The sequence below is a fragment of the Panthera pardus genome, unplaced genomic scaffold (assembly GCF_024362965.1).
Source record: "Panthera pardus isolate Hobbes unplaced genomic scaffold, ASM2436296v1 HiC_scaffold_8, whole genome shotgun sequence".
NCBI lineage: Eukaryota > Metazoa > Chordata > Mammalia > Carnivora > Felidae > Panthera > Panthera pardus.
Genome location: NW_026527013.1, coordinates 108,117,869 through 108,134,319, shown reverse-complemented (window position 1 = coordinate 108,134,319; position 16,451 = coordinate 108,117,869). Strand labels below are relative to the sequence as shown.

The 16,451-nt window shown below is 34.7% G+C and overlaps 1 protein-coding gene across 1 annotated transcript in view; it reads left to right on the top strand.

Annotated features, from left to right (window-relative positions):
* The window catches only part of MEOX2 (mesenchyme homeobox 2), a 65,498-nt gene that overhangs the window by 34,932 nt on the left and 14,115 nt on the right, over window positions 1-16,451 (top strand). The window contains exon 2 of the mRNA XM_019443504.2: window positions 12,998-13,170. Coding sequence (XP_019299049.1) covers window positions 12,998-13,170 — 173 coding nt within the window. The remainder of the gene's footprint in view (window positions 1-12,997; window positions 13,171-16,451) is intronic.

Genomic DNA, 16,451 nt, shown 5'->3' with positions numbered 1-16,451 from the left:
TGCCTTCTGTAGAACACAGGTGTTGACTCTCAGGTGTTAAGTACAACAAAAGTGTTGATACTTCTAGCCCCTTTCCCTCCACAGTGTAGTGGAATACTAAATGCCATTTAATATCTAATTCTCATAAGCTTTTGAAACACTTCAAATCTATAGGCTGTGATCTATGACATGTGAAAAAATTATTAAATCATGAGTTTTGATGGAATGCCTCAATTTGATGTAAAATATTATGGATGTATAGATAATTGCATTTAAATTCTTGGGTTTCTGTGTCAAATGTATAATTGCATGTAAGACTTTTCAAAAATTTCTCTTAGAATTTTCCTGTGTAGCAATTCTTAAGGATTTACAGAATGTTTTGTACCATATGTAAGATTGAAGGAAGGCTTCATGGGTAGATGATTAGAATCTGTAAAATATGCAAATATATATGTGTATCTTTTTATAATTGTCCCTCCCATGAAATTTAGTAATAATGATATTATTCAGGTATTTCCCACAAAATGATCTGACAAAAACACAGGTTATACACCACCAAACATTAAATTGTAATAAACAGCTGCTGTGATGTTATATCCCAAATATCTACTTACAATTATTTGTGGATTTATATTTAGAATTGATCTTTAGCTTTTCTTCTTACCTTGATTGTAAGCTACTTTAGGATTGGTATGATGTTGGACTGATTAATTTGATAGCACATGACACATTAAATTATATATATATAATTATATTTATATAAATTATATAATTATAAATATAATTTATATAAATATAAATATATAAATATAAATATAATGATTATATATATTATTTGTATATATATACTATATATAGTATATAGCATATATATAGTATATATAGTATATAGTATAGTATATATAGTATATATAGTATATAGTATATATAGTATATATAGTATATAGTATATATAGTATATAGTATATATAGTATATATATATATATAGCACATATATATATAGCACACATATATATGTGTATATATATATATATGTGTATATATATATATATATATATATAGTGGTGTGCCGTATATATGGCACACCACTCTCAACATAGAGTATAGGCTGTAGATACCTGCTTCAAAGGTGAATTATAGCATAAATTGTTATGTAAATCATACTTTATTATTGAGCCTCACGGTTCAACAATATTGTCAATTGCTAATACCCCTTTCTCCGTAGACAGGCAGATTTCAGACTCAATTATCATTCACACTTTTCTTTGCCCAAGAAATAAACTCTAGAATCAGTCTCTCTGACATCAACCTCTTCCTTCATCTCTCAGAATAATATTTATTAACTAAATGGAGACCTCATCTTTTACTCTCTCTCTTTTTTTAAATGTTTATTTATTTTTAGAGAGAGAAAGAGAGATGGCAAGTGGGGTAGGGCAGAGGGAGAGAGAGAAAACTCCCACTCAGGCTCTGTGCCATCGGTGCAGAGCCCAATGTAGGGCTCGAGCCCGGGTACCATGAGATCATGACCTGAGCACAAATCAAGAGTTGGTGGCTTAACTGAGCCACCCAGGTGCCCCTCATCTTTTCCTCTGTTATTCATTATGTTTTAGACTCTTGCCACCATTCAGGCTTCACTGGTCTCTGCCACCAACCACCTTTGCTTACATATTCTTTATAGCATAGGCCAACAGTTTCTTTTTTTTTTTATTTTAATTTTTTTAATGTTTATTTTTTGAGAGAGACAGAGACAGAGACAGAGTGTGAGTGGGGGAGGGGCAGCGAGAGAGAGGGAGACACAGAATCAGAGGCAGACTCCAGCCTTTGAGCTGTCAGCACAAAGCCCGACGCGGGGCTCAAACCCACAAGCTGTGGTGAGATCATGACCTGAGCTGAAGTTAGACGCTTAACTGACTGAGCCACCCAGGCGCCCCTAGGCTGACTGTTTCTAAACATTTTCTCCTCAAAAATCCTTTTCAATTATTATTTTATCCCCATACTCAGATATCACACTTTAGACTTTTTTCAAGTAAATTTAATTGCAGTTTTTCCCAACTCAAAATATATATGTGGTAAGTGGTGTAACAATGATGAAAAGAAAAAGGATAATATGACTTGTACATTTTGAGATCCATCAGCACGTGTTTGTCATTTTCATACTATGCCCAAATATACTCACATTAGATTGATTCTTTATTATTTGGGCAAACTATCAAATCACAAGCCGTTGATTTAATAACAGAGCTCTGATTGTTTATTTGTTTATTTATTTGTTTGTTTGTTTAATAGAAAGCACATATTCCTTAGTCACTGTGAACAGAATTCTATTTGTGGAGGATATTTAAAGAGTGTTCCATAAATGTAAGTTCTAAAGTCTTACACTTCTTCCTGTTGGGAAAATCCCTTTACAAAAATAATCACAAATCGACTTCAGTGCACATGAGTCACCCAAGACTGTTTTCCTTATTTCTGGTACAGCTGCACTAGAGAAATAGATCACAAAGCTTTTAACTCTAACAACAGCATTCAAAAGGAAACTAACTGCTGCTTAGTGTATGGGCCAGAATCCCTAGTTGGTTGGGATTTTATGATTGTTTTTATTTTATTACTTTTATATATTATTTATCTATTTGAGAGACAGAGAGAGAGAGAGAGAACACACATGAGTAGGGGTGGGGGGGGAGAGAGAGAGAGAGAGAGAGAGAGAGAGAGAGAGAGAGAGAGAGAGAATGAATATCTTAAGCAGGCTCCATGCCCAGCATGGAGTCCCATATGGGGCTCGATCTCGCTACCGTGATATCATGACTTGAGCCACAATCGAGAGTCAAATGCTTAACTGACTCAGCCACCCCGGAGCCCTTTATTTATTATCTTTGTTTCCTTTTTACTGTGAAATTAAAGAAAAATCAATTTGTAAATTATTTGCATTTAATCTTCTAATATGATTATTTCTGAGGTTAAATAATAACTAAGTGATTTACTTATCAAACCCTCTATATGAAGAAAATTATTAGGAGAAAACATTTCCAAATAAATAAATATGTGCACAGTGTTTAAGAGAGTGGGTTTATTTGTTTATTAAATCCCCCTGAGCAGAAATTTAGACATTGATCCCTCTGAGCCTTATAAACTGTTACTTCACCAGTTTCATTGGAAAATCATAATTAAGCCTTGCTTATTTCATTTGTAGACAATCAAAAGTGACACAGATATGTTAAGGTCTTCATTAATTTTCAATGTAAAATAGAAATTTGCTGGTTACTATGTAAATTCTAAACTTAGTAGGTTTTAGGTTGAGTTCTGTTTTCAGAACAAAATTTTCCTACAGTTAAAAAAAAAAAACGAACTTTCTAGATCCTGATTCTATCAACCTATCACCGTCAATTACTGAAGTCCTGGAGTACAATGTTAGGGTCCTTCCTTGAGAATGGCTAGAACTTGCAACTGAGTATTGAGTGCCTGCAATGTGTGGGCACTGTGCTAACTGATTTACTTAATTTAATCCCCTACACTTTAATTATTTGTTAAAGATGAGAGAAAAGCAAGTTTAGTACTGAATAAGCAGATTAGTGGCAAAGACTATGCTATGCTCTTAACATCTGTTCATTTGGCATCTTGGGTAGTAAAGACTCTGTGTAGATTTAGCTTTCATAGCCTAATTTAGTATCACAATTAAAGGGTGGTATTTCTCAAATCTTTGTTTTTTGAAAAGGCCATGCAGTATGCAAAGGGTATTTAGGGAGTTCTGAAAATGTACTTATGTCTATTTTTACAGTTGACACGTGAGGCCTAGAAACATTGTGTGACACTATGAGACCTTCAATGACCCTTTAGTCACCCTGAGTCTCATTTTTCTCACCTATAAATAGAGCAGGTTTACAAATAGATGATTTGTAAGAATCTATTCAAATTCTAAAATTCATGCATATTAAATCAAGATGTATTAATTAAATCCAAATTTATTAATTAACTAAACATATTTAATAGAATAATTAAATTAGTATTAACTATGCTTTGATGTATTATAAAAACATAATACTCTTCTAAAATCTGTTGACACATTTCTAGAAGTATAGCTTACGAAAATGGCAAAAAAGATTTATTTATTTATTTTTTTAAGTGTTTTGAGAGACAGAGAAGAAACATGAGCAGGGTAGGGGTGAAAGAGAGGGAGAGAGAGAATACCAAGCTGATCCCAAAGAGCCTGACACAGGGCTTAATCTCATTGGATGCAGAGCTTGATCTCAGGACCCTGAGATCATGACCTGAACTGAAATCAAAAGTTGAACACGTAAGCAACCAAGCCACCTACGTGCCCCTGTTTATCTGGATTTTTAGTTGAACTGAAGTCCTATATAGTATTGAACAATGCTAAAATGGGCTTGAGGGTTGCTATAGACATATCCTGAGTACAAACCTGAATGCTGCTAAACATCCCACAGTGCCCAGGCTAGCTATCACCACCCATTCATCTTGAATATGTGCATATTTCACTGGACATAAATGTAATAAGAATTATCCAGTCCAACATATCAATCAATAGTGCTGGGGGTTGTAACTATAATCTGTGTGAAGTCTGTTCCTTCACTTGTGTAATATTCAGTCACTTTGGTTTTAAATTTTACAATAGTGACACTGATTTGGTACTTTTCTACCTGAACATGTTTAGAGATATCATTATAGTTACAAAATGAAAGTGATATTTCTCATGTTTATCTACTATTAATTGAGGTAGTAAGTGCTTTGAGAAGTTAATATAAGTAGTATTGCTGTGATGCTTTCTCTTTTTTTAAGCTAAAGGTGATTTAAATTCTAATAACAGAACAAAACCCTTTAGGGTTATGACTGGAATCATAATCCACAATCAAAGTGTGAAAATCAAAGATCCAGCAGAGATTCAGAATTAGGTGCTTAGTACTGGGAATATGAAGATTAATAAAGCACACTTCTTAATCTTACATTAGCTGGAGTCTAGAGTTCAGAGAAGCAAAGGAGATTTAAAGATAAAAACAAGCTCAATCACTTATAAGACTTACTTTTCTAAAAATGTATTAGAGTCAGTGTGGTGACTGGACAAAAAAGGCTCAGAATCATAGCAAAAAACAAGCCCTCATACTCTTAGAAGATGGAGGCTTGTCTTCCACAATAAAAACAAAACAAAATGAAACACACACACAAATAAACCTTTTTTGGAAGCTCTCCTGCTACATGTCCCAAGGAACTTACCAAGCTGCTAGCAGAATTGGTACTGAATTGTTGGTACCTCACTGCAAAAGCTATATGGTGTTTTCTGAAGTCATGAGAGATCTCAGGACTTTTTGCCCTGTTGACAGTTGTCAATTAGATGTGTCACGATTCCTCTGGCACTGCCAAGTTACTTCTTGCCTCTAATTTCTGAGAAGAGTTTCTCCCTTTGTATTCTTCAACACCATGTAACTCCATGCCATTTCCTGACATTTTTACTGAATGGAAGGTAAATGGAGGGGGGCATATATGGAGGTATACATCCTCTTCATGACCTTGTCTAGTGTGTCTGCATGTATTACGATGTAAATGTGAATGCCAATATTATCTTTATATACTTGTTTCTAATTTAAGTTTATTTATTTAAGAGAGAGCATGAGCAGGGTAGTGGAAGAGAGAGAGAGAGAGAGAGGGAGAGAGAGAGAATTCCAAGCAGTCTCTGCACTGCCAACACAGAGTCCAATGTGGGGCTCAAACTAATGAACCACGAGATCATGACCCAAGCTGAAATCAAGTGTCGGATGCTTAACTGACTAAGCCACCCAGGCACCCCAGATTGTCTTTATATTTGCCTTCAATTACTGAATAAATGAGAACAGTAGTATGCATCATAGATTTATATTCTAGTTGAGGAGATAAAGGATCCGTGTAGTGACAGCATGTGGTAATAAGCCTTGGAGGAAAAGAATAAAGATCATTTGATGAGACCTCAGAGGAAGGGTGCATTCTTTAAATTAATATAATCAGGAAAATATAATGGAATGCTGTATGTCAGCAGCTTTTCACTAGGGATTCCACTGGAGGTGCGAATGGTGATTGTTGTGAACTCCTTTGCTAGCAGGCACAATTCAAACATGTACGTGTGCCTTGTTTTGTTGGACAGATGGCCATGATATTTTGGTAGTTTATGTTTTCTCTCTGGGATACCACAAGAAGCATAAAGTCAATTCTGGGCATCTGTAACCAGTTTCTAATACTAGAAGCATCTAGCAAGATTGAAGAAGTTTACAGTTACCCAGAAGACATATGCTGGCGTTGTCTTTGTATTAAATACTTTGAACTTGGTAGTGAGAGCTAAGACTTTGCTAAATTTGACTGAAGGAAATTGCATTGTATTCCTATTTTGTGTGTCTTTGGCTTCTTTTTAAATTTCAATCAAAATTACTATTTTATTAAATATATGTGGAATTGTACAATATTAATTATGTTAATTTCATAAAAACTTGTTAGTTCTTTGTGTATTTTATTTTGTATTTATGTCACAGAGGAAGAACCATAAGGCTGACATCTTACTATAAGAAAAAAACTACATAGTAAATAAAAAATAAGAAGGGCAAGATAATGAAATTAAAATCAATTGTTAACATGTCACTGTTTAAAAACAAAGGAACTCTGCTAAGAAGAGGCTGTAAGGTAAAAACAGATTCATATATTGACGGGCACAAAAAGTAAGAAATTGAAATGAGTTATTAAATAGATAACTTTTAGGGCACCTGTGTGGCTTAGTCAGTTAAACGTCCAACTTCGACTTAGGTCATGATCTCATGGTTCATGGGTTTAAGCCCCGTGTTGGTCTCTGTGCTGACAGCTCGGAGGCTGGAGCCTGCTTCACATTCTGTGTCTCCCTCTCTCGCTGCCCCTCTCCCCCTCGTGCTCTGTCTCTCTTTCTCAAAAATAAATAAACATTAGAAGTTTTTACATAGGTAACGTTTAGTTTTTTAATGATTTTTTTTATTCAAGTACTATCAACACACAACACATACAAATTCATAAGTGTTTCAGGTGTACAATATAATGATTCAACAATTCCATACATTCCTCAGTGCTCATCAAGATAAGTGTACCCTTAATCCCCTTTACCCACTTTCCCCTTCCCCCCACCCAACTCCCCTCTGGTAACCTCCAATTTGTTCTCTATATTTAACAGTCTGGTTTTTGTTTGTTTGTTTGACTTTTTTTCTTTGTAATTTGTTTTGTTTTTATATTCCATATATGAGTGAAATCATATGGTATTTTTCTTTCTCTGATTTATTTCACTTAGTCTTATACCCTCTAGGTCCATCCACATTGTTACAAAACACTATGGACGTTCTTCAAAAAATTAAAAACAAAATGACCATATGATCCAATAATTTCACTACTGGGTACTTACCCAAAGAAAATAAGAACCAGTTCAAAAAGATCTATACACCCCTATGTTTATTGCAGTACTATTTACAATAGGCAATATATGGAAGCAACCCAAATGTCCATCCATAGATGAATAAAGGTATGGGATAATTATATATATCCCATAAAGGTATGGGATATATATAAACTAGATAATAAAATTATATATATCCCATAAAGATATGGTATATATATAAAATAGAATATTGCTCAGCCATAAAAAAGAATGAAAACTAGGGAACTCTTTTAAATTGGCTAAAATTCCTGTAACTGCCATTATCTCAAAATTATAAAGGAGAGAGGAAGCAAAGAGAAGGACTTTGTTACATTTGTAAGTTTATTCTAGGAATGGAACACAATGCCAAGGAAGATCATTACCTACTTTGCGGAACCATCTACATATATGTTGTGGATGACTTTAGTAACCTGAATATTTTCTTCATGCAAATTATGAGATCTATGTTTTCAAATTATTCATGTCCATACTTGCACTAAATTATTAAATTGGGACCAATTTAGGAACAACCCTGTGCTATTATTAGGTCTCTATGTCTCTATCTCTCTCATTTTAAAATGTGACCTAAAAATATATATATTTTATAAAGTATCTTATATCTTTCTTTTCTCCTTTCTGTCATTACATAATATAGCATGATTGTGTAATAAGTTACTATTGTAATATTTGCTGATATAAGCAGCTATTGATAAATACTGACACAATCATGTATGCTAATTTTTATTAATCTCATTTTAAGAATTAGTTGTATAAAAATAAGCTGAAGTGTAATGGGAGACAGTCAAATCTGTAAACTAAGATTTACCATTACATAATAGTAACTATTCTATTACATAAAATTTTTAGCTATACACAGTGAATCTTTCAATATAGCCCACCAAGTAAGAATCTAAATGCCTTTAACAGAAATAAGCAAGGTATGCTCTAAATTATTTATTCAAAACATATAGTTGGATATACAGATATAATAAAAAATGAATATATCTTCAATTTCAATAAACTGGAATTTATCTGACTTTCTTCATCCCTGAGAGCATATTAGACAATCCCATCAATAATCAAAGAGGCAGTGAGCAGGAAGGCTGGATGATGAAAAAGTACATCAACCAGTTGACAATCACTGGTCCAACCCATAGAATTATTTTTGCATGTTGAATACAACTATTACATTGCTATTGCTGTTACTAAACTAAAAAATGGAAATTCCTTTTTTTTAAGCTTTGAAATTTGGGTTTGCTTTATAAGTAAAAAGAAGATATTATTATAGCTGTATGTTTTTCACATCAAAGGCGCGAGAAATAGTGGATGTTTTCAGTGCATATTTCTATTGTGGATTTAGTATAATGGTTTTCAATCCTGTTTTTCCTGTAACATCTCAGTGTATAACAGACACATTCATTAGTAATAGTAACTCACTAAGGCTACGGTTCTCAAATCTGGAGAGTGGATCGTAGATAGGCAAGTGGATTTAAGAACCCCTGAGGAAGGTTGTTTACTCTGGAAAAAGAAATATGGAAAGGTTGAAATTCTTACCCATTTAGAAGCTGGAGTGGCAAGTTGGATAATTTACCATAAGGAAGTCTATTTCCCATTTAAATGTGAAAATTACTAGCATCAATAGGATTATTCTATAAATTTCCCCATCTCCATCCACAATCCTTATGCCCATGTAAAGATAATTATAGCTTCCTGTGCCAACTATTTGTGCAGCTTTGTTAATAATAAATGAATATCTGTCATTTTGAATAGAAAACAAAACATTGATACAAGAAGTTGCAAAGGACTAAAATAGGCTGTGGCTTAGAATTCATTCTTCCTTCAGAATATGAAACAAATATTCATTGTAGTCTAAGCTATAGAGACATTCCTTTACATTTTGATATTTTACAGACATAGGTAAATTATGTCCTTCATTTAAACAAGTTAATAAGCTTACCCAGGGTAGCCAAAAAAATATACTCAATCATACTTTAATATTTCTCTTTTGCTAAAAAGCATTCTGTGCCACTACTGAACAGACCAAGCCCTTACATTACTTGTCTTCAATAAAACATTATTATCTTTTGGCATCCCCTTGTACTAGGGGAAATAAAAAGTCACATGTGGAGAAGTTCTAAATGCTAGACAGAAATGATCCTTGGAGGGCAATTTTTATCCTCCACGGAAGTATTGCAGACTTCTTCCATTAGCATAGTCCCAGGGAGCAAAAGGTTAGGGAACTGGGACCGCCAGCTCTACCTGAACACATAAGTCAACATTTCCTCCAAGCAGCGAGGGAGTGTGAGAGTGCACCCACATGTGCATTAAAGTATCTGAGACAAGAAACAACAATTGTAATATTTTACATTGGAATATACTGTACAGATGGTGACATTTTGTTTGTGGTTGTAGGGAAGAAAGTAAGGCAGTTTCCAGATCCCACCCCCCCACCCCCAACACCTACCATTTGGCATTGGATATAGGAGGTTGAAGAAAAAGGAGAGATTTTTGCCTCAGTTGAAACAGCTGGGAAACAGATGGAAGCTGGTGTGCAATTTGCCTGGTCCAAGTCTCCCACCCATTTTCCACCAAAGAAAAGCCAGTCAGGTGACAGTAGTAGAAGCCTTAGGGTCAGCAAATGATGGGCTTCAGGAAATGCAAGAAAAAAAAATTAATCAAAGATATAGTAAATACAAGTCCAGAATTATAGTCCCAAGGAGCATGTTTTCAATAGCACCGAAAAAGTGGGAGCAAACCTGGTGAAAACCACAACAGAATCACAGATACACAGATGAAAGTGTCCACCGAATTAATTGATGTTGGTGTTGCCTCAATTACATCGGCATTCTCTCTCTTAGGTGATGAATTAAGGAAGCACACACCCACTCTTTATCATGTTAGTTACAGTATAATTATTCCATGTGTGATTATGGTAAATTTAAGTATGCACAGTTCACATTGTTTTAGTCACTGGATTTTACTGTGAGCTACTTTGGTTTGGAATTCAAGCATTCAATAAATTGCTTTTGGATTTAAATGTTGAATTATAGCCAGACTTTTGTTTAAATTCAGTCACTGGATGTATAAACCTCCTGTTGTATATTTCTAGTTAGAATGGGCATGTATATAGATCTACTCAAGTGACCATTCGTAACAAGCATTGGCCCAAATTTTGTGTGCTTTTTATTTGTGTGTGTGTGTGTGTGTGTGTGTGTGTGTGTGTTGGTTTTTAAGCACTTTTGAATACTACAAAAGTTAAAGTATTTCAAAAATAAATATAAATTAATAGGCTTTCCTCATTGTGCATTTGTTCATTCATGCTTATGTAAGGGACGGTGTTAACCGTGAATCATTCAAATTGAAAGGCTCATGAGAAAAAATGTTCTGACTTTGCTGTCAGTTTCCAGAGTTGCTTTACTGAAAGGATCAGAGTATTGTCCCCATATAAAGAATAATCAGCTTCAGATTTTAGACTGAGTATGGTTCCAAATTGGCAATAAAACTTGATTCACGTGAGAACATAGATCCTGTGCGAGGGACTTCTGAATATTCTAGGCTGTGACTGGGTTTCCAGTCTGTCAGGACAGCCAATGGAAAAATTAAATTAAAATAATTCAGTCATCTAGAAGATTTACTCACAAAGAATAGCTAAATGCTCCAAAGATGAAGAGATTGGTAAATCTATAGCAAAAAAAAAAAAAAAGAAAGAAAGAAAGAAAAAAGGGGGGCGGTGATGATGGACTTCAGGTTCCACTTTGATTCAGGTAAGTTGGCCCTGTGTGCACACGGCCTACCTGAGAGCTGACACATCATCTATTACATAAGTTATATGTGATCCTAGTGGCTTACTCTAAAGTACAGCATGTATGTGACATGTCACAAACCATTTTTGCCTTGGATAAAGCCCTACCTTCTCTGCCAAGGTAAGGAACCAGTCAACACAGGAGTAAGTGTCCACACAGGGGTAAGCCCAGAAATGTGGTCACTGAAATCCGAGGAATTTCTGACTGCACCACTGCATCGGTGAATCATACTCTGTGATCCCTCAGAAGCAAAGTAATGGCCAGTGTCCCAATATTTTGATGCAGGCTTTCTGTAGCTGCTGCTACTATTGGATCTATACAGCTTTACATCTGGCCAAACAAGATTCTAGAAAGAATCAGAACTAAACTGTTCACATTAGAGCACCTTGTCTAGCGGATTCCCACTATGCAGGGAATTCTTGACTTCAGTTGGACTTTCCAGACAGACAGAAAAGAACACTGACATATGTATATTATATTAAATTAGTATTAAATACTAATAATATATATATAGTACTTAACATATTTAACTACATACATATAAATGCACATAGTACTTAGCATATTTAAGCATCATTGAATGAAGAAACAAATGTTTCTTGCCCTTGAATGTTGACCAAAAAGATCTTTCCTAAAGTATACCATATTACATTTGTCAATTTAAAAAATAAAATGTCACTCTTTGTAATTTTCCTATATTCTCTCATTTGGGCTCAAGAAGAGTTTGTTGTACTTCCATCTGATAAAGACATCACAATTTGTGTGTACATGCTCAAAAATAGAGAACTGAAGTGATTTTTAAGGGAGCACAAACACACCACTTTACCTTGTTTATGTTGCTATTTCCTGAAGATAGATTCAACATGAATCACTAGAGCTGGTTCAATTACCTGTTATTTGTTTAAACACGTGGAATTTTTTTGCATTATAGGCACACATTGTGTTCTTCGGTATATTAAGAATGTCTTCTAACATACATCTCAGGGATATGATGAGGATAAGTGAAATACTATATGTTAATTATGTCTTAAACTCCTAGGAAGAAACATGGAATAATACACCCTAAATTATTATTATTTCTACATGGCATTATAAGATTTGGTGTTTGGATAGCTTTTGTTAGGTGTTGTGCATCTTATGTTTATCTCATATATGATGAAAAAACATTAACAAACTTTGCATATTTTGAGTTATATGAACACAATTTTATTTATAGACTCCACATTGGAATATTTATTGTACAAAATTAAAGAATAGCAATGCTATTGTCCTTGAAGAGGCTGAACTTAAATGGAAATTAAAAGATCAGTAGAACACATTCATATGTATGCTTTGAGCTTGAACTGACTTTTATGGTCCAGTTGCTAAACATTTAAATTGCTTAAATGTTCATAAACTAAGTCAACACTTTTTTTAGGAATTATAAAATTTAATCGTACTTAGATCCCAACTGTATATATGTTAAACAACTTATTAGACATAAATTTATATCTAAAATTATTTCCTAGAAATGGTTTATTTTATATATTGATCTTTTCATTATAATAGCATATTAAGAGCAATTAAATTTTTTGTTCATATTTTGGAATTTAGGCTGTGAGTCACATGAGCGTAGATTGAAAAATAAGAAGTGTGTCTTATCCTGTTGTGAGATCAGTCTTAACTATCTTTGCTCTATTTTTCCCATGTCTAACACTACCTGAAAAAAGGAGTTACTCAATAAATGCTTCTGGTATGAATGTTGTGATTGAATGCATTTGAATGAACGAAGCAAATCTACTTCTTTCTTACTTTTTTTCTTTTTTTCAGATTCCCAGGAAGGAAATTATAAGTCAGAAGTCAATAGCAAACCCAGGAAGGAACGGACAGCTTTTACCAAAGAGCAAATCAGAGAACTTGAAGCAGAGTTTGCCCATCATAATTACCTGACCAGACTGAGGCGATATGAGATAGCAGTGAATTTGGATCTCACTGAAAGACAGGTAAAGTTGGATATTGTTGTGATTATGGTATTTTTAATTGCATTGAATCAATAATCTTCTCTTGCCATTTTTGAAATATCTAGATTTGTGGTTCTTAAATACCATATGGAAGACAGGTGTTCTATTCCATGATATTTGGGCCCAGCAAAATGACAAAATTCAGGATAAAATAGCAGTGTTTTAAGGAAAACTATATCTATTCAGTTTAAGGAATTATTCCTTATTCTGTAATTGTTTTTAAAATACTATTTCTTGTATATAATGATGGCATATAGTGAGCAATTTTGTTTGCTTAAATTTTAAAATCTCCTTATTTGGTATAGTAGAAAGCTGGCAACCCCATGTAACCCCATGTTAGTTTCCTCTATTGCTCAGGACAGGGTTTGCTATGTTTGTTACCATAACACATTAACCCCCAAACCTCAGTGACATAACAAAAATGTTCACTATTTGCTCGCTGTCCATACTTACAAGTCCAACATTACAAACTATCACTCACAGACCCAGTCTGACTCTCTGGCATCTCGACATGTGGTGTCCTTACTAACCACAGGAGGTAAGAAAGAGTTGGAAGTTCATGCATTGACCTTTAAATGTTTTCACCTGGAAATGACCCATGTCACTTCCATTTATACTCTAAGGCCCGGAAATCATCAGTGGTTCCACTTAAGTTCAAGGGGGCTGGGAAATGATGGGGGCAAGGGCATGCAGATTATTGGTAAATATTTCCCAACTATTTTTGAAATTATATTGGCTTCAAAAATCCAGAAATTCTGACATCAACTCAGAAAACGCTGAAATTATTAATGATCTGTTGACCTCAGTTGATAAAACCTAAAAAATACTGTTTAATTAGTTAAATTTAGGTTTTCTCTTGAATTTTATTTGCTCCAGTAGTGCTTCCAGTGCATTCTTTTTATGGATTCTGATTTGCCCTGGGAGAATCTAGCCTACTGATGGTCAACAGTTGCTAATCTTTAGAAAAACATTCCTGAAAGGCAAATCCAAACAACTTTATGGACAGTGCAGTTATGATTGGCACTCCCAGGACTAGAGTCTCATTTCCTCTTTCACTGTGTGCACCTCCTCTAGGGATCCCATTGGAACCAAAGAAATACCAACAGGGTGTGGACAAATGAATACTATCTTAGGAGAGCAAGTTATTTTATCCAATTTCTTAAATCATCTGCTTTCTTTCTGCTAATTTCTGTGCTTCATCTTTTGGTGGGGTATTTCTGGGTAGTAGAAATATAGAGAGAAACACTTTTATGTGGTTTTATTTATTGGCAGTTTATATTTTATTAAATATTATGACTAGTGCCTACGTTGTGAAGCACAAAATTCTCCTTCTCTTGAACTTTGCATACAAAGTTTCCCCCATAAGTGTACAACATTTGGCATGCAGGAGAGGAGAATCCAAAATCTGCATTATCAGACATCTTTTTTTTTTTTCCCCATTTTTTTTTTAAACTGGGAACAGATAAAGGAGGGGAGGAATTACAGGTTAATGTATTTATACAGAGAGTGAATTCAATAAAAAGAAACCATGTTTTATATGATACATAGAGGAAACAAATGAGGATTTGCTTCCAAGCTACAGAAATAATGGGATTCAGTACTACTCTCTTAGTCAAGAGAAAAGTCAAGGTTCTCTTCTTGGTATTCCAGAGATAGCTGTGGTTATCTATGGTTATTTGATTATAAAGCAGAGGTTTCACCTTTGGTTTAGAATAATTTCATTTTAGAAGCAATTCTATAAATTTGGCCTGAGAATTTTGAAGGTATTTTGGATATTTTGTTTTCTTCATGAGTTGCCATTCCTGATAAAGAGTGATGTGCAATTATATGCAAAATTATATACACACTTTTTAAAAAATATTTTTTAATCTTTATGTTTGAGAGAGAGACAGAGTGCAAGCAGGGGAGGGGCAGAGAGAGAGACACACACAATCCAAAGCAGGCTCCAGGTTCCAAGCTGTCAGCACAGAGCCCAATGTGGGGCTCAAACTCATGAACTGTGAGATCATGACCTGAGCTGAAGTCGGATGCTTAACGAACTTAGCCACCTAGGTGTCCCCCCTCCCCCCCACACACAATTTTAATCTTTGCCTTTTTTTTTAAAGTTCCCTATCAATTTTGTATCAGTAGCTTTTTGTATGTAATAATGCACTTAAAAATCTTAGTGGCTTCAACCAATAACCAGTATTTAATTTGCTCACAATTTTGTGGGTCATAGATTTTGACTGGGCTCAAATGGGTTGTTATACTGCTGGGCTTACCTAGATCCATCATAGAGCTGTAGTCACCTGGTGGGTTTGAAGAGCTGGTTGGTCTAGACAGCCTCAGCTGGGACAGCTTGTCTCTGTTGTGTGTGGTTCCATCTTCTTCTAATAGGCTCCCTGGGACTTTTCAAATGGTGGTGGAAGCATTCCCAGGAGTAAAAGAAAAACAACAATGTACAAGCTCGGTGTCAGTGTAGAAGGAGACAATATAAGGGAATGGATACATGGAAGGAAGGCAACATTTGTTGGAGGCCATTACTAAAACAAGCTAACTATACCTTTATGGGGTAAAAATAGCAAAAAAATAAGTTGAGATATAATTGGGTTTGCGAAGAACTTAAATTTGGTTTTGTACAGAATTTTATCCTATAAAAATCTTTATTCACAATTTTGCAAGTTAATATGAAAGGGAGATGTATCCGTGTGGAATCCAAATTCCCAAAGTTAAGTCTTTAGGTGTGCCTGTATGACTCAGTTGGTTGTGTCTGACTTGTAATTTCAACTCAAGTCATGATCCTAGGGTTGTGGGATCAAGCCCTGCCTCGGACTCTACACTGAGCTTGGAGCCTGCTTAAGATTCTCTCTCTCATTCCCTCTGTTCCCCTTCCTGGCTTGCACACTTTCTTACTCAAAACAATAACAAAAATTTAAGTCTTTACTGGGCCACTATTTGTTAGTAAGAAAAAATTGAATTATTATGATAAAAATTTGAACAAATTTCTCTAATTGGAATTGTTTATTCTTAGGCAAGTAACAATCTCCCTAAGGCACAAAATGGAAATTAATACTACCTTCTTGGGGCACCTGGGTGGCTCAGTTGATTAAGCTGAGGTTGATCTCAGCTCAAGTCTTGATCTCAGGGTTCTGAGTTCAACCCCTATATTGGGCTCCACGCTGAGTGTGAAGCCTGCTTAAGGAAAAAGAAAACAAAAACAAAAACTACCTTCTCTTGCTTCTACTCAGGTTTGTATGTCATAATAAATATGAAAGTATTTCTAG